This window comes from Canis lupus, chromosome 5 (genome assembly GCF_048164855.1).
Source record: "Canis lupus baileyi chromosome 5, mCanLup2.hap1, whole genome shotgun sequence".
Classification (NCBI taxonomy): Eukaryota; Metazoa; Chordata; class Mammalia; order Carnivora; family Canidae; genus Canis; species Canis lupus.
This window is the reverse complement of record NC_132842.1, coordinates 76,430,534-76,452,482: the sequence shown is the minus strand read 5'-3', so window position 1 is coordinate 76,452,482 and position 21,949 is coordinate 76,430,534. Positions and strand designations below refer to the sequence as shown.

At 45.6% G+C, this 21,949-nt stretch overlaps 1 protein-coding gene across 2 annotated transcripts; it reads left to right on the top strand.

The window, feature by feature from the left end:
• The first annotated feature begins 4,215 nt into the window (after positions 1-4,215).
• ELOA (elongin A) lies at positions 4,216-21,102 on the top strand. Of its 2 annotated transcripts, XR_012031732.1 has the most exons (12): positions 4,216-4,376; positions 9,410-9,466; positions 10,303-10,409; positions 11,568-12,735; positions 13,098-13,212; positions 13,997-14,152; positions 14,259-14,356; positions 15,901-16,081; positions 16,398-16,509; positions 17,215-17,393; positions 18,445-18,753; positions 19,666-21,102. XR_012031732.1 is itself a non-coding variant. In XM_072827845.1 (11 exons), exons 1-11 carry the CDS (start codon positions 4,224-4,226, stop codon positions 18,504-18,506), a joined length of 2,388 nt encoding a protein of 795 aa, XP_072683946.1. In that variant the 5' UTR covers positions 4,216-4,223; the 3' UTR covers positions 18,507-21,102. The 2 variants fall into 2 exon arrangements, 1 of the variants encoding a protein (XP_072683946.1); XM_072827845.1 differs by having other exon boundaries at positions 18,445-21,102.
• Positions 21,103-21,949: the final 847 nt, after the last annotated feature.

Genomic DNA, 21,949 nt, shown 5'->3' with positions numbered 1-21,949 from the left:
CTCTTAACTCTCCAGCTGTCAGTTCCGGGCTCACTGTCTTTGGCTCACGTGTTTTTGAACAACTTCCTTCTAAGGATATTCTCACCAAAGACTACAATCACATTCTAAGTTTCAGGGGCTGAGGGCACGGGATCACTTATATTTCCCAAGCACCAATATCCTTATCTGTGAACTGTATAGTGAGGATTAATTAAGATAACATTATTGGTTGTTAGCCCCCTGCCGAGTATGTTCACAAACAATCTCATTTAATCTACAAAACAGTGGTTTTGGAAGGCAGATCTTACCTGCAACTCCATCAATATTGAGTGCCTACTATGTTCTAAGTACTGTTTTAGCCATAGCGATGCCTCACGGAGCTTTCACAATGGGAAGAGATTATAAAAACATGAACCACTAAATAAGGTAATTTCAAATTGTGATAAATGCCTGGGTGGCTCAGCAGTTGAGCGTCTGCCTTTGGCTCAGGGTGTGATCCCAGGGTCCCAAGATCAAGTCCCACATCGGGCTTCCTGCATGGAGCCTGCTTCTTCCTCTGCCTATGTCTCTGTGTCTCTCTCTCTCTCTGTCCCTCATGAATAAATAAATAAAATCTTTAAAACAAAACAAAACAAAAAATAAAAATAAAGAGCTAAGAGGCGGCATTTAGGTTACTACCTAGAGTTTATATAAATTCATATAGTACAAAAATATCAAAGTATATACATGTTACTTTAAATTTTTAAAAAATTTTAAAAATTATGGTATTTTCTTCTCCTGGTAAATACAGATTCTCAGTGGACTGCTCCCCAAGGCCATTACAGAATGCTGAAGTCGGCCCTCTTTAGACAAAGGGCCTCAGAGAGTTTCTTGGCCTGATATTCTTACATTGTTAGTGGAGAGTTTCATCCACCTTCAAGGCAGTCTATGAAAGGTGTGGATTTCGAATCTCAGACCATTCCCTGGAGCTGGTAGTCTCTGCTTGCATTGCATATTTGAGGAAGGCAAATCCAGCCTACAAAACCAAGAAAGATGCCATCCCTATGTAAGTAACCAACTGAGCATGTTTGAAGGATGTGAAACAAAGATGAATGTAGTCAATTCAGAAAAAATGAGCCCACTGGGGAAGAAAACAGTGGCTTCAGCTGTGCAGAACGAAACTGCCCAGATGGAGGGTTTTATATCCTCCTTTACAGCTAGAATACAATATTTTCTTCACCAAAGCAATGAATTTTCCCCGATAATAGCTGCTTTTTAAAAAGGGAAAAAGCCTACTGTATACCAGTTGCTTAGCATAACATATTAATAAGCTTCACAAGAAATATATAAAGTACGAGGAAACAATTTCAGCCAGCATAAGTAAATTGACCACCAGGAGCCACTGTCAGCACTGGTAGAGTTGGGGATTGGGGCTTAGGTTGTCACTGAGCCCCAGGCCTGCATCCTTTACACCCACATCCAATCAACCAACTGCCTACTTGATAAGATAGAGGAGTAGTAGTGCCCAGAACAGGAGAGGTCCAAGAAGGAGGTCCTACCACCAGTAGTCCTCCTTCGACACAGCATTCAGCCCACAAAACCTCACCTAACCAATTCTATGAAAGGCAAGGATTCCTCTACTATTGAGGACAAGATGGTTGGTCGTTTTTCGTTTTTTTTTTTTTTTAATTTGTTTTTCAGTGTTTTAAATGACTCTAGTACCAGTCAGATTAACTTGCTCTTTTCCAAAATTAAAATACCTTTGTTCTCATTATAGGGGTGCCTGGCTGGCTCAGTTGGTAGAGCGTACAACTAACTCTTGATCTTGGGGTTGTAAGTGCGATACCCACATCGAGTGTAGAAATTAAGAAGAATAAAATCTTTTTTAAAAAGTTATTTTCATTATGAAAGTAGACTATAGGGGATCCCTGGGTGGCGCAGCGGTTTGGCGCCTGCCTTTGGCCCAGGGCGCGATCCTGGAGACCCGGGATCGAATCCCACATCGGGCTCCCGGTGCATGGAGCCTGCTTCTCCCTCTGCCTGTGTCTCTGCCTCTCTCTCTCTCTCTGTGACTATCATAAATAAATAAAAATTTAAAAAAAAAAAAAAAAAAAAGAAAGTAGACTATAGTTGTTGAAAAAACTCAAAAGTGTGCCCAACAGAAGATTCCCATCTTTCTCCCACAATATAGCCTTAAACTTGCCTTCTGAGCAGAATGAGATAGATCTTTTAATTTTTCTCACAGGGGGCTCTTTGGAGTGGGTAAGAGAGCTATGGAGTCCCCTGCAAGTTTTCAGATGATAATCTGGGCTGGCCTTAGTTTAATAATGATTAGTTCAGTTTTCAACAAACACTTCATGGAATGTCACCTGTGTACTAGGTGTTGCTGATCTAAGATGGACAAAATAGCCTCTGACCTTAGGGAACTTATTTTTGTGTGAAGCACCCAAGGATTGCAATGTTAACCCCTAATGAACTTATACAGAATACTATTTTTTAGGACTGGTTAAAAACTTTCTTTTTAATCAGAATGACACATAATTTACTGATCAGAGAAGTATTCATATATTTAAGTGTCAGAGTTCTTTACTTTGCAGGTTAGCAAGCTTGACTCAGATGGAGCAGAGGAGTGGGGTGCATCCTCTCCAGTAATCCCTAGCAGCATGCATTGTTTCTTTTCAGTCTGGTTGTCGAGATCTCCCTAGGTAACACGGACAAAATGTTCCGTGTGCCCCAAGTATATGCCAGGCTAGTTAGTCAGCAATTCTGCTTCAAGAATCCGCCGGTTTTCCATTACACCAATGGTACGTTTTCAAAATGGAAGGAATTGAAAATGTAAAAGCATTTGCTGTGAGGAAGAGGCGGCTCTAGGACCAGGACCAGAAGCCAAGTCTCCTCAAACCCTGCGTCATGCCTTTTCTGTTACACCCCACAAGTGAGGGGTCATTATGGACTTTTTAATCCACTGTCGATTATAACATCTGTATTGTGCTGTGCAGCAGAGATTTAAAGCTGGACAGGTTGGTCAGTGCACTTGATGAACAGCACGGTGGCAAGACAGAAGAATAAATTGGCTACCTACACCCTGAAAAGGGTCAGTTGCAGAGGGAGGGATACCAAGCTGAGTGGTGGGAATACAGTAGGGAGGGCTTCTCAGCACAGTGAGTGAATGAAAGCTCATTTGAAGAAACTATTCTCCCCTCCCACCCTTTGTCCGGACCTGGGATCTGGAAGGCTCTCTGGGCTTTCCCATATTGAGTGAGAGGGTGAGAGATCAGGCTAAGTACATCGCCAAGTTGCTGCTGGAGATTGGCTTAGGATCTAATGTGATCCAATCAAGCGAGATGTAATCAATGCTGATAATTTTAGTTTTCAACGGTTTCTTTGTTCTTTTATTAGTAATATAGTATTATTTAGTGCTTCTAGGATGATGTCTTGTGCTGGTCTGATTCAGCCCTTACTGCTTCAGGGAAACAGCCATTCATCTGTTCACTCAAGATGAATTTATTTGGTGCCTAGGTACCAGACACTGCTCTGGGGGAGAGCGAGACACAAGGCTATTATCTTGCCTCACGTAGCTAAGCTGTTTGACTTTTGACAAATCCCTGCCTCCCTCTGGCCCTCAATTCCTCGACCTACTCAGCGAGGTGCCCTCATGGTGAAGGTAAACCATTTAGACTCCGATGCCAGCTTCATCTCTTTCCTGTTGTGTGACCACAAGCGGGTTAATGTGGGCTCCCTGAGCCTGTTTCCTCATCTGTAAAATGGGGATAACTGAACCCGTCTCACCGGTGGCACTGAGGGTGGAATACAGGGACCCCGCACCGGCGCTCGCGGCGCTCGGCCCCCGGTGGGCGGGTCGCGCCCCGGGTGGGCGGGCCCCAGCCCCGCGGACAGGTGGGAGGCGGGGCGTGGCGAGGGTAGGACGGCGCCTGGCGCGGCAGCCGCATTCCGTCGGAACCCGACGGCGGAGAGGTTGGCTCGGCTGGGGCTCCGCGCCGAGGGCCGAAGCGGAGCCGCCCCCCCCGGCCCGCGCGTCCCCGCCCACGCGGCTGCCGAGCCGGTGCTGGGAAGCCGGCCCCCCCGCACCCCCGCGCCGGGCCCTGGGGGCGTGGCCTGAGGCCGCCCCTCCCCCCTCCCGGGCCCTGGGGGCGTGGCCTGCGTCCGGCCGCCCCCCTCCGCTCCCCCGCGCCCCGCGCCCCGCGCCCCGCCTCGCCCCGCCGCCGAGGCCCGGAAGGGGCCCGTCGCTTCCGTCTCCGCCGGGGATGCACGGAGGGCGGAGCCGCGGCCCGAGGACGCGACGCGAGCCCAGTTCCGGCGAGGAGGCCGCGCCAGTGACAGCGATGGCGGCGGAGTCGGCGCTCCAAGTTGTGGAGAAGCTGCAGGCGCGCCTGGCCGCGAACCCGGACCCCAAGAAGGTGAGCGGGTGCGCAGCGCCGAGCGGGGCGGGCGTTGGGCGCGGCGCGGCCCCGTAACGGTCGCGGGCCCGGGCGCGGCGCCTTCCCGGCCGGCCCGGGCCGCGGGGGCTCGGACCCGGAGCCAGGCCCCGCCGGGCTGCGGCCTGAGTCGGCGGGTTCGCGGCCGGGGGGCGGCGGCGGGCGGGGGCGGGGGGCGGGGGGCGCGCTCCGTGCGGACGCGGCGGGCCGGCGGGGCCCCGGGCGGCTGTTCCGGGGGCCGAGCCCGCGGGCGCCGATCCCCTCCGCGAAGTGTGGCCGCTTCCCCGGCGTCCCCGGGCGGGCGCTGGGGGACGAGGAGCCGCTTCTCCGCGGGCCCCGCGCCTCCGACGGCCGTTCCTGCGGCTCTCCGCTTGCTCTCAACGTGGACCCTTCCGCTTGCCCAGAAATGCCCCTCGCAGCAAAACAGAATAGCCCTCCCGTCCCCTAGCCGGCCGGCACGCCCAAGAACTTAGGTTGCGATTGGAACACCCTCCCCCCACCCAAAAAAAGGTTAGAAGTTAGAGTCCGATTTCCTTCTGGCCTTGATAGGAAGGTAAGACCCACCTTTGCTCCTTGCTGTGAGTGATGGGCAACCATTTTTAATTGTGCTCCGCTAGTTTTCTGGGGGTTTTTGTTTGTTTTTTGTTTTTTAGCTGTTTTTGTTAGGTTAAATGCATTCCTTCCTCCCTCTCTCCCGACTTTGTTTTATCCAGCTTCTCGGTGTCTGGATGTTAGAATTTTTTTTTTTTAAGTGAAATACACTGATGAAAACACTTACGTGTCAGACGTTCTCAGTGTGCAGTTCCTAAGAGTTGGATCTCTGAGCCCCAGAGTGCGTTTTGAAGAGGAAGTAGTGGAGGGAGCCCGGCGAGATAAAGTGGTGGTGAGATTTGAGTTCTAATCCATTTACCAACCTTAGACGTTGGGGACTTATTTTGCTGAGTCTGTTTCCTCCCCTGCTTCTATCTAGGACCCAAGTCAGAGGGGAAAGGCCAGGCTCATAGGAAGTGCTCGGTAGATATTAATCGCCATTCTTTACAAGTTTTTTTTTTTTTTTTTTTCATGTGTTGTTTTTCTTTTTCTTTTTTCTTTTTCTTTTTTAAATTTTTTTGAAGGGCTCCTTCCTCTTCACCTTGTTCCCAACCTGTCGTAGATAGGCTTTTTCCCTCCTACACAGCATCTCACCATCAGGCCACTTTTTTTTTTTTTTTTTTTCCTTCAAGATTTTATTTATTTATTCATGAGAGACAGAGAGAGAGAGAGAGAGAGGGAGGGAGGCAGAGACGCAGAGACTTAGGGAGAGGGAGAAGCAGGCTCCATGCAGGGAGCCCGAAGTAGGCCTTGATCCCAGGTCTCCAGGATCACGCCCTGGGCTGAAGGCAGGCACTTAACCGCTGAGCCATCCAGGCATCCCTCATCAGGCCACTTTTTAACTCTTCTCATGCATAACTAGCTCAAAGAGCCACTTCTTCAGGAAGCCATTTTAGTTTTAAATCTGTGAAAACTTAAATGCTTTCCATTGTTCATATTATATCTCTCATTGCAGTTTCAGTACCTAGTGCCCAGACATATTTACAAGTTTCTTTTTACAATAACTCTTTGTGGACATCTAATAAATGGTCATTATTTCTGAGCACTAGCTGGTTTCCCTGAACACTGTAGGTTTCTGACTGATTTTTAAAATCTTAAAGCAGTATTATGTTACACCCTCCCCCCCTACCAGTTTGGTCTTTATCACTATGAGGTTGGGAAAAAAAAAAAAAAAAGGCACCATGTAGTATCTGTAGTTATTTTTCCATTACAATTTGAATTTTGAAGTAGCTTTTCTAGTTGATATGCATGAAATTTCAAATTAGGAAAAGATCTGTAGGCATCTCATCCTACTTGAATTATTAGTGATTATTGTGAGTGTTTGGGTTCTCACTCCCAGGCAGCAAGCCACCCTAAACCTCTGCTTTTGCATTGTGAAGATGAGAAAATATTGGGAGATCCTTTTTGCAAAGGGCACAATAGTTGGCGTTCAGAAGTGAGCTAACTGCAGAGAGAAAACTGCAAGCTGGCACACTGGCCTTCTCAACCTTCTGTTAACCCAACAAGCTCCCACAGGTTGTTCTTGAAGTTGCAAGATGATTATATAGCAGGATTGAATTTGCATTTAACTCATGATTTCAAACCATTATTAGCCAAAGGGTTGATTTCAGACCTATATTCATGGATTTCCTCACATTAAATGTCAGTGTTAAACTGTAACTTTGTTTTACCTCTAAGTCCATCAGTGCTCTGGACATACTTGGGGAAAAGATATTAGACTAGGGTTACTTGGCTTCTCCTATTTAATTGGAAACTAGTTTTCATGGGTGGTAAAGTTACTTGTTCTGTATTACATTTTGAGTGTGAAAACTACCAACAACCCAGTTGATAGCAAGTGGAGAACAAGCATGTCAACATTATGAACATCTTTTGCTCTTTGGGTTGAAGGAGTGTGCAAAGGACAACTGAGCTTCCTAAGCGTGTACCATGCAAATGTTTGGCATTTCTCAATAAGCTGTTATCAGTTCTTGCAAACTCTGCAGTTGGTCCCTTGGTTTGATAACAGCAAGTTTCCATGTACCCAAGGATGCCCAAAGTGCTTTTACCTTGTTTCTGCTTTGTACTTTCTTGAACCTCATTGAAAATAGAGGGGCTCTGAAGCCTTTTTTCTCTTATGTTTTGGTAAGTCTTATGTTTTGGAAATTTCCAGGATTTTAGTTTTGTCTGCTTTCAGGTCATCCCTGCTAACCCAGAGCAAAACAGAAAGGGAGCATTTACACTTCGAATTAGTGTTAGGCTTTGAGATGAACACTCTTTCTGTGACTTCTGGCCCCATCCTTGTATGTTAGCTTTGTAGAGGTCCTGGGACTCTGTTCCCATGGTGACCTCCTTTACTCTGTGCACTCTAAACTACCTAACAATGTAATACTGAGGAGGAGCTCTTCTGCTTTGTTTCTAGGCACATGAGCTCCTGTTCTGTTTTCTTAGGACAGTGGGGTTTTTTTGTTTGTTTGTTTTTTGTTTTGTTTTGTTTTTTAAGATTTTATTTTATTCGTGAGAGACCCACACACAGAGAGAGAAGCAGAGACACAGGCAGAGGAAGAAGCAGGCTCCATGCAGGGAGCCTGATGTGGGACTGGATTCCAGGTCTCCAGGATCAGGCCCTGGGCTGAAGGCAAGAGCTAAACCGCTGAGCCACCCGGGCTGCCCTCTAAGGACAGTGTTAATCGCGTTGGATGTTTCTCCTGTCTTTGTAGTTCATGCTATTGTAGACACACTTGACTTACTAGCTCATTAAAGCAAGTTACCTAACCGTACTGGGCTATTTCAGTGTCTAAAGTGGGGAGAAAAATATCCACTTAATAGAGTTAGTTAATGAGGTTGAAATAAGGTAACACATATAAGAATGTAGCATAGTCACAGACACATAGTAGATGATCAATAAATGCCTTCCAGGGAATGGCATTAGGGGAGACAACCAGCTTTTAGCCTTTACAATGATCCTAAATTTTCCTGTAAGAATAGGAATTGGCATTAATTTTTGTACCCATAGCTTGGGTGACAAGAAGCACACATAAATTTTATCTTGAGTTGGATGATGGTGGTGATCACATTTGAAGTGGAGGATAATTTTCATTCAACTATGAAGGTGAAAACTCCCTGGATACAGTACTTGGCTTCTCATTTCCCAGCCAAACAGGATTATCACTTGTGATCCAGTTGTTCTGCCTGGAGACGAAGTTCAGTAATTATTGAAGTAGAATGACCAGAAAAACATATTTGCTACTCCACTTAATAGCAGTATGGCATACTAATTATAGCTTGGCCTACACATGGAAAAAGAACAGATCTTGTTTTCTGGTGCTTGAATGTAAAAGTAGTCACAGTTATCTATTCTGAACTATTTGTACTTTGTACCATTCCTTGAATGGTAAGTATGTTTGTGTACACGTAAACATTTCCTGAAAAGCGGCATAGCCAACCATGACTTTGGGTAGAAATGGAGTAAGTAGGAATTAGTTGGGAGAATATCTGGTCCACAATCAAGGGTAGACATTTAAAGAGCTGTCAGTTGATGAATGAAATGATTAATAATAAACATTTTTTTAAAAAGCATATACTGGGCTTTTATGTTTCAGGCACAGTGGCCAAGGACTGCACACGATTTGTTTCTGTGAATCCTCACATCTTGTAAAGTTGTAAAGAGACAGGATCAGTTTCTATTTTGCAGATGAAGTAAGGTTCAAGCAGGTTAATGACTTGCATAAGATCACCCAGTAGGGTGATGACAGGACCAAACTGAAGCCTGTCTCTGACTCCAGAACTCTGTCTCAACAGCTCTGCTGTCCTGATTTTAACCTAGTTTTAGAACTACAGAAAGGAAATGTGGCCAAAACCAGATCACTTTCCTAATCTACCCCGACATTTTGCATTCACAGTTTGTACCAGCAAACCTCTGATTCTGGTGACTTGAAGTTAGTCTTGAAATCCCCACTTGTATCCAAAAAAAAAAAAAAAAAAACCCAATTCTTTTAAACTGTGACTCTTCCTGGAAGCATAATACTCTTTTCCTGGAGGAACCTCTTCTCCATTTTGCTTTCCTCTGTGCTGGGTCCGTGAGTGATTTCCCTAAATTGGCACCTTTCTCAGAAGTTCTCTCAAAACTGGGGCAATGATAGTTGTTGATAACTTTTATTAGAGTTGGTAGGTTTGGTTCTCTTATGTCTTACGTCCCTTTGTGTTAAATGGTAGTTGAAAAGCAGGGAATCTAAAGCCACAGACCTGAGTATATGTGGCCCTATTTGCATCCTGGGGCAAGTAACTTTTCTGATTCTATCTTCATACTCATAAAATAGAGATAATAACCATGCTTATTACTGTACAACACACAGAACTCAGTAAGCACTTACCTATCATATTATTATTTGTTCCAGTGAGTGATCATGATTTTATAGAAATTAATGTTTATTTTATTCTCTCTGCAGCTCTTGAAATATTTGAAGAAACTCTCCACCTTGCCTATTACAGTAGACATTCTTGCGGTAAGAAGTGTTAGATATTATATAACTATATTCCATCTCCTTCCACTGGGAGAGACTGTACAATAAGATTAAAAGCATGGACTTTGAAAGTGAAAGAAGCTAGACACAAGGCCATGTATTGTATGGTTCTATTTATGTGAAATGTCCAGAATAGGCAGATCCATAGACAGAAGGTAGAGGATGGGGGAAATTGGGAGGAACAAGATTTCTCTTTAGGTTATGGAAATATTCTGGAATAGTAATGACAGTTGTGCAGTATTGTGTCCTGGAAACCAATAAACTATATACTTTAAAATGTTTAGAATGAGCTTTGCACAGTGGCGGTATGGTAGCCAATGAGGTTTATCTGGTATGATTATTGCTAATTGAAAATAAAATGGTTAATATGGTGAATTTTGTTTTAAAAGTAAAAATAAATAAAAGAACATTGGGTCTGGCATCAACGAGTCCTAGATGCAAATCCAAATCTTTAAGCTGTTCCTTTGATGTAAAAGTGGACAGATTCCTGCCTCCACAGAGTTGTAAGGATTCACTGAGATATAGTATGTAAAGCTCTTAGCTCAGTGCCTGACACTTGCTGTAATCACTCTTGTTATTTATTGTTAAAGTTGTGGAAGTGTTTTAATATAACTGTTTTCCTCTTCTGAGTCTGGTATGCTTTGCTACTGTGTTTGCTACTGTGTGTCATTAGAGGTTTGAGGCATAGACACAAAGTAATTTTGTATTAAGACTTAAAGGTAGTTTTAGGAAGGAGTTTCTCAAAGAGGCTTCATTTCCTTAGAAAGTTGTGAACCTAGTTCTAGAACTATCTAATAATTCTTTTGTCAAATCTGTAGGAGACCGGAGTTGGGAAAACAGTAAATAGCTTACGAAAACACGAGCACGTTGGAAGTTTTGCCAGGGACCTAGTGGCCCAGTGGAAGAAACTAGTTCCTGTGGAACGGTAAGAACATTACTCTGTAGATTTGTTCAAGTCCATGATTATACCTGGCACTTGGGATATTTACAGACAGATACATTTTCTTTATTATTCTTTCTCTGCCTTCTTACTTAAAATATTTATTTTGGGAGCGTTTGGGTGGCTCAGTCCATTAAGCTTTTGACTCTTGGTTTTGGCTCAGGTCATGGTCTCAGGGTCCTGGGGTCGAGCCCTGCATCAGGTTCTGTGTTCAGAGTGGAGTCTGGGGATCCCTGGGTGGCGCAGCAGTTTGGCGCCTGCCTTTGGCCCAGGGCGTGATCCTGGAGACCCTGGATCGAATCCCGCGTCGGGCTCCCTGCATGGGGCCTGCTTCTCCCTCTGCCTGTGTCTCTGCCTCTCTCTCTCTCTCTCTCTGTGACTATCATGAATAAATAAATAAAATCTTTAAAAAAAAAAAAAAAAAAAGAGTGGAGTCTGCTGGCGATTTTCTCCCTTTGCTGCTGCTCCTCTGCTCGTGTCCTCTCACTCTCTCTAAAATAAATAAATAAAATCTTTAAAAATAAATAAAATATTTTGTCTTAATTATAAAAAATAACAGTGATCATTGTAAGATTTTAGAAAATATTAAAAATAGAAATGAAATAATCAAAATTTCTTGTAATTCTACCACCAAACATAAATATTATTAACATTTTGATAGTTTCTTTCTGCTCTTTTTATTTATTTTTTTAAGATTTTATTTATTTATTTGAGAACAAAAGAGCACTCTAGTGGGGGAAGCAGACTCCCTGCTGAGCAGGAAGCCTGATGTGGGGCTCCATCCCTGGACCCTGGGTTCATGACCTGAGCCAAAGGCAGACACTGAATCGACTGAGCCACTTGCACACCCCTGTGCTGAAAAATGTTTAAGCATTCTTCATGTCCTCAAGATACTTGATCTTTGTATTCTGCAGTTAAATGCATCATTTTCTGTTTATAGAATTACTTGAGTTTTCTCAATCTCAAACCTTAATTGAGTATCTTTGAGCAGGATCCATTCACTTTCTTCCCAAGACCTTGTTTCTAAGTCTGCATCCTTCCTTTTCATCTCTTTTTGTAAGTTCAGGTTCTGTGACTTTGTCCTCTGAACAAGGATTACACTGAGATTTATATCTGCTCTATCTGCTTTTTCTTGTATTGTAGAAACCCTGAGCCTGATGAGCAGGACTTTGAGAAGACCAATTCCCGAAAGCGCCCCAGAGATGCTGTTCAGAAGGAGGAGGAGATAGAGGGGGACTACCAGGAAAACTGGAAAGCCTCTAGTAGCCAATCCTATAGCCCTGATCATAGGCAGAAAAAACACAGAAAACTCTCGGAACCTGAGAGAACTCACAAAGTGTCTCATGTTCAAGAGAGGAGAGACGAGAGAAAGAGATGCCATAGAATCTCACCAGTTTATTCTTCAGACCATGAGTCTTCTGATTATGGCCACGTTCAGTCCCCTCCATCATCTGCCAGTCCCCATCAGGTGTCCATGGACCATTACAGATCCTTGGAGGAGGACCACGAGCCTTCTGTTCCACACCAGAAGCCCGGGAAAGGGCATGGTAATGCCGTTCAGGACAGACTAGCAGGCAGTCAGGACCGACATCTGGGGGACCCACAGGGGAAAGGGGCCTCGAGTCAACACAAGGAACACAGGTCGTCTTACAAGGAAAAACGTCCGGTGGATGCCAGGGGAGATGGGAAGTCGTCTTTGAGTAGAGAGAAATCCCACAAGGCCATCTCTAAAGAGGAAAACCGGAGACCACTGTCAGGGGACAGCACCAAGGAGAAGCTGCCCTCTAGTGGTGTCAGGAGAGAGAGGGAGAAAGAAGGCAGCAGCAAGAAGTCTCTGCCCTCCTCAGACGTGGCTCCAGACAACCACCTCAGAAGCAAGCCAAAGCACAAAGACCCAGAGAAAGCCAAATCGGACAAAAACAAGCAGAGCCTAGACAGCGCAGACATAGGAAAGGGGACAAGAGACAGGGTGTCAAACAACTTAAAGACTTCGGAAGGGAAAGTGAAGCCTTCTCACTCAGACAGAAAGTCAGTGGGCTCCCTCCCTAAAGTTGACGAAGCGGATATGGATGATGAATTTGAGCAGCCCACCATGTCTTTTGAGTCATACCTCAGCTATGACCAGCCCCGGAAGAAAAAGAAAAAGATGGTGAAAACTTCAGCCACGACTCTTGGAGAAAAAGGACTAAAAAAAAATGATCCGAAAAGCACTAATAAAAACTCGGATTCAGTTCAGAAATTACCTAAAGTGAATGAAAACAAGGCAGAGAAGCTTCAGCCAGCTGGATCTGATTTAGCCAAGCTGAAAAAGGTAAGCCCTTCAGCTGCTTGGTGACCTCCCAGCTGGAGCAGCTGACCCCGCAGAGCTCCTGGGACCTAGCCCGCCTCTTGTTTGGTGGGCTGGCTTTTATGTGGCCCGTGGAATTTCACTTTCCAGACCTCTCTAGCTGCCAGGGTAGCTAGCACCCAAAACGCCTAATTCCTGAGGTGTCCCATGGTGCCGAGCCCAACTGTGTGTATTTCCTGTCTTCGGTGGGGTGAGACCTGGCAGTCCCCTGCAGCCAGGTCTGCTTGTGAAACTGTGTGCCTAGTCACCACTCCCGGGAATGGGCCACAGGGCCAGAGGCTGCACTGGCACACAGGGCTATCTACTTACTGGTCTTGTCTCTGCAGGTCCCCGCTGATGCACTGCCAGTGCTGCCAGACCTCCCATTACCCATGATACAGGCCAATTACCGGCCACTTCCTACCCTGGAATTGATGTCCTCCTTCCCACCAAAGCGAAAAGGTAATTTTCTGCATCCTCTTTTAAATGGAAAAAAAGATTTTAACAATTTAATCATGACGTCGTAAGATTTTGGTGCACTTCCTAGCCTCCCAGGCTCTGGAGTTGAATGGCTTGAGTTTGAATCCCAGTTTTGGCTTCTACAAGTGAACTGGGGTAGTAATTTCCTTGGACTTCAGTTTTATGTTCTGTAAACTGGTATCTGCCTCACAAGTCTGTTTTATGTTCTGTAATAACTGGTATCTGCCTCACAAGTCTGTGAAGTGGATTAAAAGTGATAATGGTGGTAAAGCTCTTACCTCTGGGTTTTCCCACATAGTGTTTGGTAAATCTCAGCTGTTGCTGTTACTAGCTGCCCTTCATTGGATATGTTCTGCAGGAGCTTTTTATCTTAAAAACAAGCAAAAAACCAAGGTCTGGTCTTAATAACAGAAGAATCAGAAGCCACATAAATGTCCCTTGGCAAGAGAATCACCTAAACCATGGGTCATCTACCCAGTGGCCTCCTATATAGCTGTAAAAAATGCGGAAAGTCTGTGTCTGACATGGGATGATTTCTAAAATGTAATAAATGAAAGAACAATGATATTGGATGTTAGTAATTAGTGAAAAGGGAATAAAATACATACTGGCTTATATTTACACAGACTCAATGGAAAAATAGTAGTACCATTGCTTGCCCTTGAGAAAGGGCTCTGGGAGACTGAGGAGGGGGAGAGTAGGAGAGCGCTCCCTGCAGAGTGTAGTGCCCTCTGTAACATCCGGTCCTGTCTTCCCTGCCCTGTAGCGCTCTCTTCACCCCAGGAAGAGGAGGAAGCTGGATTTACTGGACGAAGAATGAATTCTAAGATGCAGGTGTATTCTGGCTCCAAATGCGCCTATCTCCCCAAAATGATGACCTTGCACCAGCAGTGCATCCGGGTACTTAAAAACAACATTGATTGTAAGTCACGTGCTTTTCTTCTGTTCCTACACATGTTGTGGCACTGGGACCTCACTACTGGGTGGCTTGGCCAGTACTCAACACTTTCACCTTTGATTCTCTGCAGCAATCTTTGAAGTGGGTGGTGTCCCGTTTTCTGTTCTTGAACCCGTTTTGGAGAGGTGTACTCCTGATCAGCTATACCGCATAGAGGAATACAATCACGTGAGTATCCTGTTTGGGTGCAGAGAAGGCCATTTTCTGGCTCATGTCTCCGGAAATAGCTTTGTTTCTAAATCTGCAGTGGCTGAAGGGCAGGCAGCAGTAGTCAGTTCACCGTTCTGGGCATGCTGGTTTGCCTACAGGCCTTTAAAAATGCATATTTTTAGCATCTGCTTCTGGCCTGAAGTCAGGGTGGGCTTCAAAGGGAGCAGGAAAGCACTGCCCACCCTTCTCTTGAGCTTATCTGGTCACAGAGGTTAAAGGAAAATTTTGGCAGCAAAGCCCCTGGGATCAGGGGCAGGGATAGAGCTTTGTGTTGACGCTCAGGTATCTGGTGAATATAAAAGAGCACAGGAGGACTTGGGTGGGTCAGTCAGTTAAGTGTCTGATTCTTTTTTTTTTTTTTTTAAGATTTTTAAAATTTATTTATTCATAAGAGTTCTAGAGAAAGAGGCAGAGACACAGGCAGAGGGAGAAGTAGACTCCCTGTGGGGACTTGGTCCCAGAACCCTGGGATCATGCCCTGAGCTGAAGGCAGACATTCAACCACTGAGCCACCCAAGCATCCCAAGTGTGTGATTCTTGATTGCGGCTCAGATCATGATCTGCGGATTGTGAGGTGGAGCCCTGTGTTGGGCTCTGAGCTGGGCATGGAGCCTGCTTAAGATTTTCTCTTTCCTTCTTTAAAAAAATAAAAATAAAAAGAGCACAGATTGGTACATGTCTCCTAGAGACACCCAGGTCTGTCCAAATATCTTTCTTGTAAGCTGGGATATACAATCATTTGGTTGTATTAGTTAGCTGTCTCTGATTCTGAGGGATCATCATTAGGTGGTCCCCTTCCCTGGATATGACTTCATCCCAGTTCTGCCTGTCACTGGTTTCCTAAAGGAAAAGACTGACCTTCAACTATTTTCTGTTGTCTTCTCTCCTAACCGCACAACCCCCCTCCCTCAAAAGCAGGTAGTACAGTTAACATTTTTCTTTAATATTTTATTTATTAATGAGAGAGAGAGAAAGAGAGGGACAGAGACACAGGCAGAGGGAGAAGCAGGCTCCATGCAGGGAGCCCAACGTGGGACTTGATCCTGGGTCTCCAGGATCAGGCCCTGGGCTGAAGGCCAGGCCGCTGAGCCACCCGGGCCGCCCAAGCATTTTTTTAATATAGTGATTTTTTTTTTTCTAGAACTGTGATATTTTAATATAATGTTATGACCACGAGGACCAAAAAACATTAGGAAAGTGTTCACCTTGAGGTGATTTAGGATAGAAAAGAGATATGGGGATCCCTGGGTGGCGCAGCGGTTTAGCGCCTGCCTTTGGCCCGGGGCACGATCCTGGAGACCCAGGATCAAATCCCACGTCGGGCTCCCGGTGCATGGAGCCTGCTCCTCCCTCTGCCTGTGTCTCTGCCTCTCTCTCTCTCTCTGTGTGACTATCATAAATAAATAAAAATTTAAAAAAATAAAATTAAAAAAAAAAATAAAAAAAAAAAAGAGATATGTCAGAGTGCTTGCATATAAATGATGCCCTGGTTCTGATTTTAGGTATTAATTGAAGAAACAGATCAATTATGGAAAGTTCATTGTCACCGAGACTTTAAGGAAGAAAGGCCGGAAGAGTATGAGTCATGGCGGGAGATGTACCTGCGGCTTCAGGATGCCCGGGAGCAGCGGCTACGAGTACTGACAAAGAATATCAGATCTGCACATGCCAATAAGCCCAAAGGTAAAGGGGAGTTCGGGACTGGTGGGGGTGGGATGAACCTAGCAGGATGGGGGTGCCGTGCCCTGGTTGACAGCAGGTCCTTGGTGGGCCAGGCTGATAGTAGCCTCTAGCTTCTTAATATGTCTTGCTTTTGCAGAAGTGGGATAGGGATGAGGTGTTTCTTCTGTCACCACACATACTGTGTGTAGGGGTTTTCAGGGTTAATAATCCCCTGGCTTTGGGGGCACCTGAAAAGCCTTTATCTCTTAGTAGTGTAGACTATTAATATAACAGCATCTGCTCAGAGGCCAGTATTGATCTCTGTACTTCTCAACAGGCCGACAAGCAAAGATGGCCTTTGTCAACTCTGTGGCCAAACCGCCTCGTGATGTTCGAAGGAGACAGGAGAAGTTTGGAACTGGAGGAGCAGCTGTACCTGAGAAAATTAGGTAAGCTCTCTGTAATTTCGGGGCTTCTGTGTGCTCAGAGACAAGAGCCCCAGGAGCTTGTCATTCAGCCCAATGAGGCAGCCCAGGGGCAGGAAGCAACTCATTTTTGGGGTGAGAGCATGACCTTGCAGAGTGGATTCTGGAGTCTTACCTTGACCAGCTCAGCACATGACCCACCCCAAGCCTCCACTTCTGTGACTGCAGTGTAGGCCAATAATTATTCCTGCCTCTCAGAGGGGGTCAAGATGAAATGGAGAACAGGACCTGGCTTCTGGGAGACACTTCCTTGTGCTTTCCCTTTCTCCGTGTAATCAAACCATGCCCCTGGGAGTCCTGGCTGACTCAGTCATTGGAGCATGTGGCTCTGGAACTTGGGGGTTGTGAGTTTGAGTCCTACAGTGGGGGGTAGAGATTACTCTAAATATAAGATAAAGAATAAACCATGCTATTGTGATGACTTCATAAGCTCAGTCACATTAGCATCTTCAGAATACAAATTTACATCTGAAGGGTGAAGTTAGTTGAGATCCTTCATTCTGAAAAGCTAACCCTATCATCTCTGTGCTGTCACTAGAACCTGGGGTGCTAGGGTCTGCTGGGCAAAGCTACGAAACTGGGTCTTCCTCAGACAGGCCAGCCTCAGGCTGTTGGTGCTGAGGGCAGATTTCTCACACTCAGGACTAACCAGCTCGCTCTGTGTTGCAGGATTAAGCCAGCCCCGTACCCCACAGGAAACAGCCACGCTCCTTCTGGCAGTGGCAGCAGCAACAGCTTTAGCGCCAGCCCCGAGCAGCCTGCCTATGATGGCCCAAGCACCAGCGGTGCTCACTTGGCTCCCGTGCTCAGCACTGTTTCCTATGATCCTAGGAAACCGACTGTGAAGAGTAAGTAACTTGGGGTTTCATGCTCAGATACCTCAAAGCTAGTATTTGAAGCCTCTCATGTCCTTGCCACTGCATCATGTTCTTTGTACTAGATGAGGTACGTGTCCCGTGCTCTGCATGGAGCTGGTCTAAATGTTGGTGCCTCTTTCCCCCACTTTGTGCATGATGCACGAATATCTTTCCAATAATGATTGCAGTGAATATTCACTTTGGCACTCTGCTTTTTTTAAAAACCTAAATGTAAAACCTATTTCTTCAGGCAGTAACGTGGGGTTCATAACTATTACTATGAACTGCTAAATGACAGTCCATCTTGAGGGCTTATAACCTATAACCCCAGCTTCTAAGTATTAACTTTTTATATCTGTTTATTTTTTTATTTTGTTGAGTATATGTATTTTGTATTTTATTAAGTGTGTGTATTTTGTATTTTATTGACCATTGTGTATTTTATTTTGTATTTTATTAAGCATATCAGAGATTGTCCCCAGTTTTCTAAGGGGGCATCCTCCCCTAAAAGCAGGCTTCTGTACTCACTTCAGGGCCCATGAGCCAAAGCTCATGGCTTTGGCTGTGCTCAGGTTAATCATTCAAGAGGACAGGCTAGCCATCCTCAGGTGGTGTCTGCATTAAGCTTATCTTGGACCTCTTGCTGCCCTGGACAGATGGGAGTGAGAGGGGCTGCTTTTTGCTGGTTTGGAGATTGGCGAAACAGTTAAATCGTGGCTCAGGATGGCCGTTAGAGTCTGGCACATGGTGAATCCCAGTTCTCCCACCTACTGCACACCCAGGGGCAGATTGGCCAATCTCTCGGATGTTGGTGAGGTGGTCAGAATTAGAGCTGGGGGTGGTTATGGGCCCGGCCGGTGCTTCAGAAGCAGAGCTGTGGGCCGCTCTTCTGTTGTGGTGCTGGGAGATGACTACTGCTTGCACCCATCTGTCTGGTGGCGCAGAGCCAAGAGCAGCAAGGCTTGGCCTTGATTGTCAGCACTCACGGTGCGTGTGTAAACTGCCATGATCTGAAACAACTGCCTTATTTCTCTTCGTGCAGAAATTGCCCCAATGATGGCCAAGACGATTAAAGCTTTCAAGAACAGGTTCTCCCGACGATAAACTGAGGATTCGCCTTGGAGATGAAATTTGTGGGGAGGAGTACCAGGACAATGGGGTTGGGGAATGGAACTTCCAAAGGAGACCAGGATCCTTTGCTTGGAGGCAACTTTTTGGTCTTCAAGCCCTGCCCGGTCCGCAGGTGTTGCCCCTGTGAGCCTGTGCACCACGGCCACTGCCTCCCGGCCTGGAGAACACTTCAGAATTCTGAAGAAGATGTGAAGCCTTCAGTCTTACTGAGGATTTTAAGGTCAATTATACTTTTGTTGTTAATTAGCTTCTTTGTAAACTATAAGACATAGTTTTAATTAATAAATATTGCCCCCAGATTGTATTTATATTACCCCAGTATTTTTTTTCTTTTCTTTTCTTTTTTCTTTTTCTTTTTTCTTTTTTCTTTTTTTCTTTTCTTTTCTTTTCTTTTCTTTTCTGTCCTCTACTATACACTTAGCCTTTTCTTTTTAGGGTCCTTTATTAAAGTTAGATAAAAACCTGGTGAAAGCCATTCACCTGTCCCAGTTCAGCTCTTCTGAGTAGTGGACTCTGGCCCAGAGGGAGGACTGGGTGTCCTCAGAGCCCATATGGTGCCTGCTGCACGCAGGGCGAGGAGTGAGTCCCAGGCTGACTGGCCTAGAGGGGTGCCTCAAAGTGGAAACAAAAAGTGTTCAAGGTAGACACCACCACCACCCCCAGCCTCTGAGGCCCTCCTCGGTGTTGCTTTGAGTTCCTATGCAGGTGCATCTCTTTCTTCCTCATTAAATAGTATTTATTAAAGGAGGTTATTTGTAAAGGTCTGGAGTCTTTTCCCCATCCTTTTTGCCAATTCCCACTTTTTTGAGGCTCACTAGAGGACACAAAACCTTGGGGGATCGATTTGCACGGAACCCCAGCATTTTTACGATTTACAATTTCTGATTCAAAACTTTAGGGTTTTTTTTTTTTTTTTTTCCTCCTCCCCTACTTTTCCTTCTCCCCACTAGCAGGGGGAGAAGACGTGAAAACATGGCAGGGCTTTTTGTGCCCCCCACCCCCCATATGACTTTAGAGTTTAAAAAGCCAGCACTTTAATCTCGTTCCCTGTGAACTGCTAATAGAAGTGAGTGGTTCTAAAAAGTTGTAATGCTGTGTTAGAAATTGGTTTTGTTTTGCCTTTCTTGAAAAGGTAAGATCATGTGATTGGAAGAGCACAAGAATTTGCTGTTTGCAGAGAACGTTGCAGCTGAAGCACTCTGGTTTGGGAGTGTTTAAGCCAGAATTTGGAGGGAACGGCCAACTTACGGGAAGTGTCTGAGCTGTAGTATCAGGATGGGGGAGAACCGCGAGGACACCCATTAGGTTTGGGAAGGGAGGATCTCACTTTCAAGCTGACATAGGAGCACAGTCAGCACTTAGGAGGACAGTGTCAGTACCCTTTGTGGCTGTTGAAGAGCACTGATCTAGTAGGAACCCACTTGGTTGTGACCTAGGGGGCAGTTGATGCTATAAATTGGAGGGACCCGTCCTTAAGTTACCCAAGAGGTAGACTAAGGGCGTGGTTAATAGGACAGCCTCAGGAGTTCGACAAGCTCCCTCAAAGCCCAGAATATGGAGTCCACTGCTTTGAACCATCCTGGAGACCTCAGGCTAACTTTGAAGATTCCAGAACAAGCAGAGACTCTGTGTGGCAAAAGTGTTGTGCGGTGTGCATTGCTGTGCAGGGTGCCTGTTGCAACAGGACACAAGTATTTGCCGTGTTTCCATTTGCTGTGTTTTTGAACTGGGTAAAACATTATTTCTCTTGATCGTCTGTCTTACCATTCCACCCCTAGTCCTGGCCTGCTCCCCAAATCTGGTATCAGGAAGCCTCTTCCCTAAAGCCAATTGAACATCTGGGTCAGGTGCCAGACAGCTGTTGCCTGGAATAATTTCCTATAGGTGTCCACCAGCTGGAATTCGTCTCTTAGCTGTGTGTTCAAGTCTTTGTCATTAAAACCAGTTTTCCATATCGCAGATTCAGTTGTGTATGATTTAATTTCCTTTGTTAGGAATTTTTAGGCAGGGAGGGAAAGAAGGACACATTTGTTCATGCCAACATCACCACCCATTTCCAGCACATACAGATTCTCGATCAGCCCTGTTTGCATAGAGCCAGATCTTTCCCTCCTCCCCCTCCAAGAGTGTCTGCATCAGGGACGTGACTTGGTGAGAAGAGTACGGAGGGAAGAGGAAAAGCTGAATTTCTGAACAACCTTCTCACCCAGTTATTGAAATGGCTGCAGAGCAGACACAGAGGATGATGTCGAACCTTTGGTCTCATTTGTGAAAACGTGTGCAATTTTTTTTCCTGTGCTACACTACATACAAATCACCAAATTACAAATTAACCTTTTGTGATCCTTGGTGTAATGAGCAGTTTCTTTGGGGCTTTCTCTTTCCGGGAAGTGGGAGGGAAAGGAGCAAGGTATCATCCTGCTCTCCATTTGTATTTTGGTCCCAAAATGTAAATACAATTTTCTATGTTACTTTTTTGTGGTAACTACCAAGATGAATATTTTAATTAGATAAGTTATATGAAAAGGAAGGAAAATTCCATGTCTAAATAAAAAACAAAAAACTGTCATGTACCGTGGTCGTCTTTCCTTTCTCTTTTGATGTGTCTGAGAGTGGCCGTTGGTCACTAAGTGTCTGTGAGGCAGAGAGCCTAATCCCCTCACTGGGCTTCGGAAAGGACGCTGGATTTCTGTCTGTAGCCAAGTGGGACTGGTGGATGTGGGAATTCGGGGGGAAGTAGCCCTTGAGCAAAGGGAGGAAGGTCCAGTGAAAATGGGTACCTCCTGGAACTGAGATGTTAACCCCCTGTCACAGCCAGACACTGGGACTCAAGGGTGAAATCATACAGCCAACCTGCTGCAAAGGGAGGGTGTGGGACCCAGGTTCTCTGTTGCAAAGTGTGTGCCACTCCACCTGTCAGTCCCTGGGGCTGTGGGTGAAGGACCCACGTAGATCTCCTCAGGCTTACACTGACTTCCCAACGAGAGCATAATGACAACTCTTGCAGAAGGGTCACATCAGCAAGAGCTTAAGGACCTGCCACATTGGCCTCTCATTAATGGAGCCCAGGGCTTGCTGGCAGCCCCAGCATACATTGGATTGTAGCTTTTTTTTTTTTTTTTTTTTCTTAAAGAGAGAACTCTCCAGCCAAGAGTGGTGGCGGGGGAGGAGGCAGAGAAAGAGAGGATCTTAAGCAGACTCTGCTGAGTGGGGTGCCTGACATGGGGCTCCAATCTCACGACCCTGAGATCGTGACCTGAGCTGAAACCAAGAGTCGGACGCTCAACCTAGTGAGCCAGCCAGGTGCCCCTACATTGGATTGGGTCTTATATCAAACCTACAACCCAGAAGCATGTTTTTATTATCCTTCTCTCCTAAAAAGGGCATTCTTGGCTTATGGACTACCTTCCCCAACT

Excerpts from the sequence above, each read along its gene's own strand:
- ELOA (XM_072827845.1), top strand. The coding sequence starts at position 4,224 with ATGCACGGAGGGCGGAGCCGCGGCCCGAGGACGCGACGCGAGCCCAGT. Across the intron at positions 9,467-10,302 it reads TTACAGTAGACATTCTTGCG|GAGACCGGAGTTGGGAAAAC; the intron begins GTAAGAAGTGTT and ends TCAAATCTGTAG. Across the intron at positions 12,736-13,097 it reads ATTTAGCCAAGCTGAAAAAG|GTCCCCGCTGATGCACTGCC; the intron begins GTAAGCCCTTCA and ends TTGTCTCTGCAG.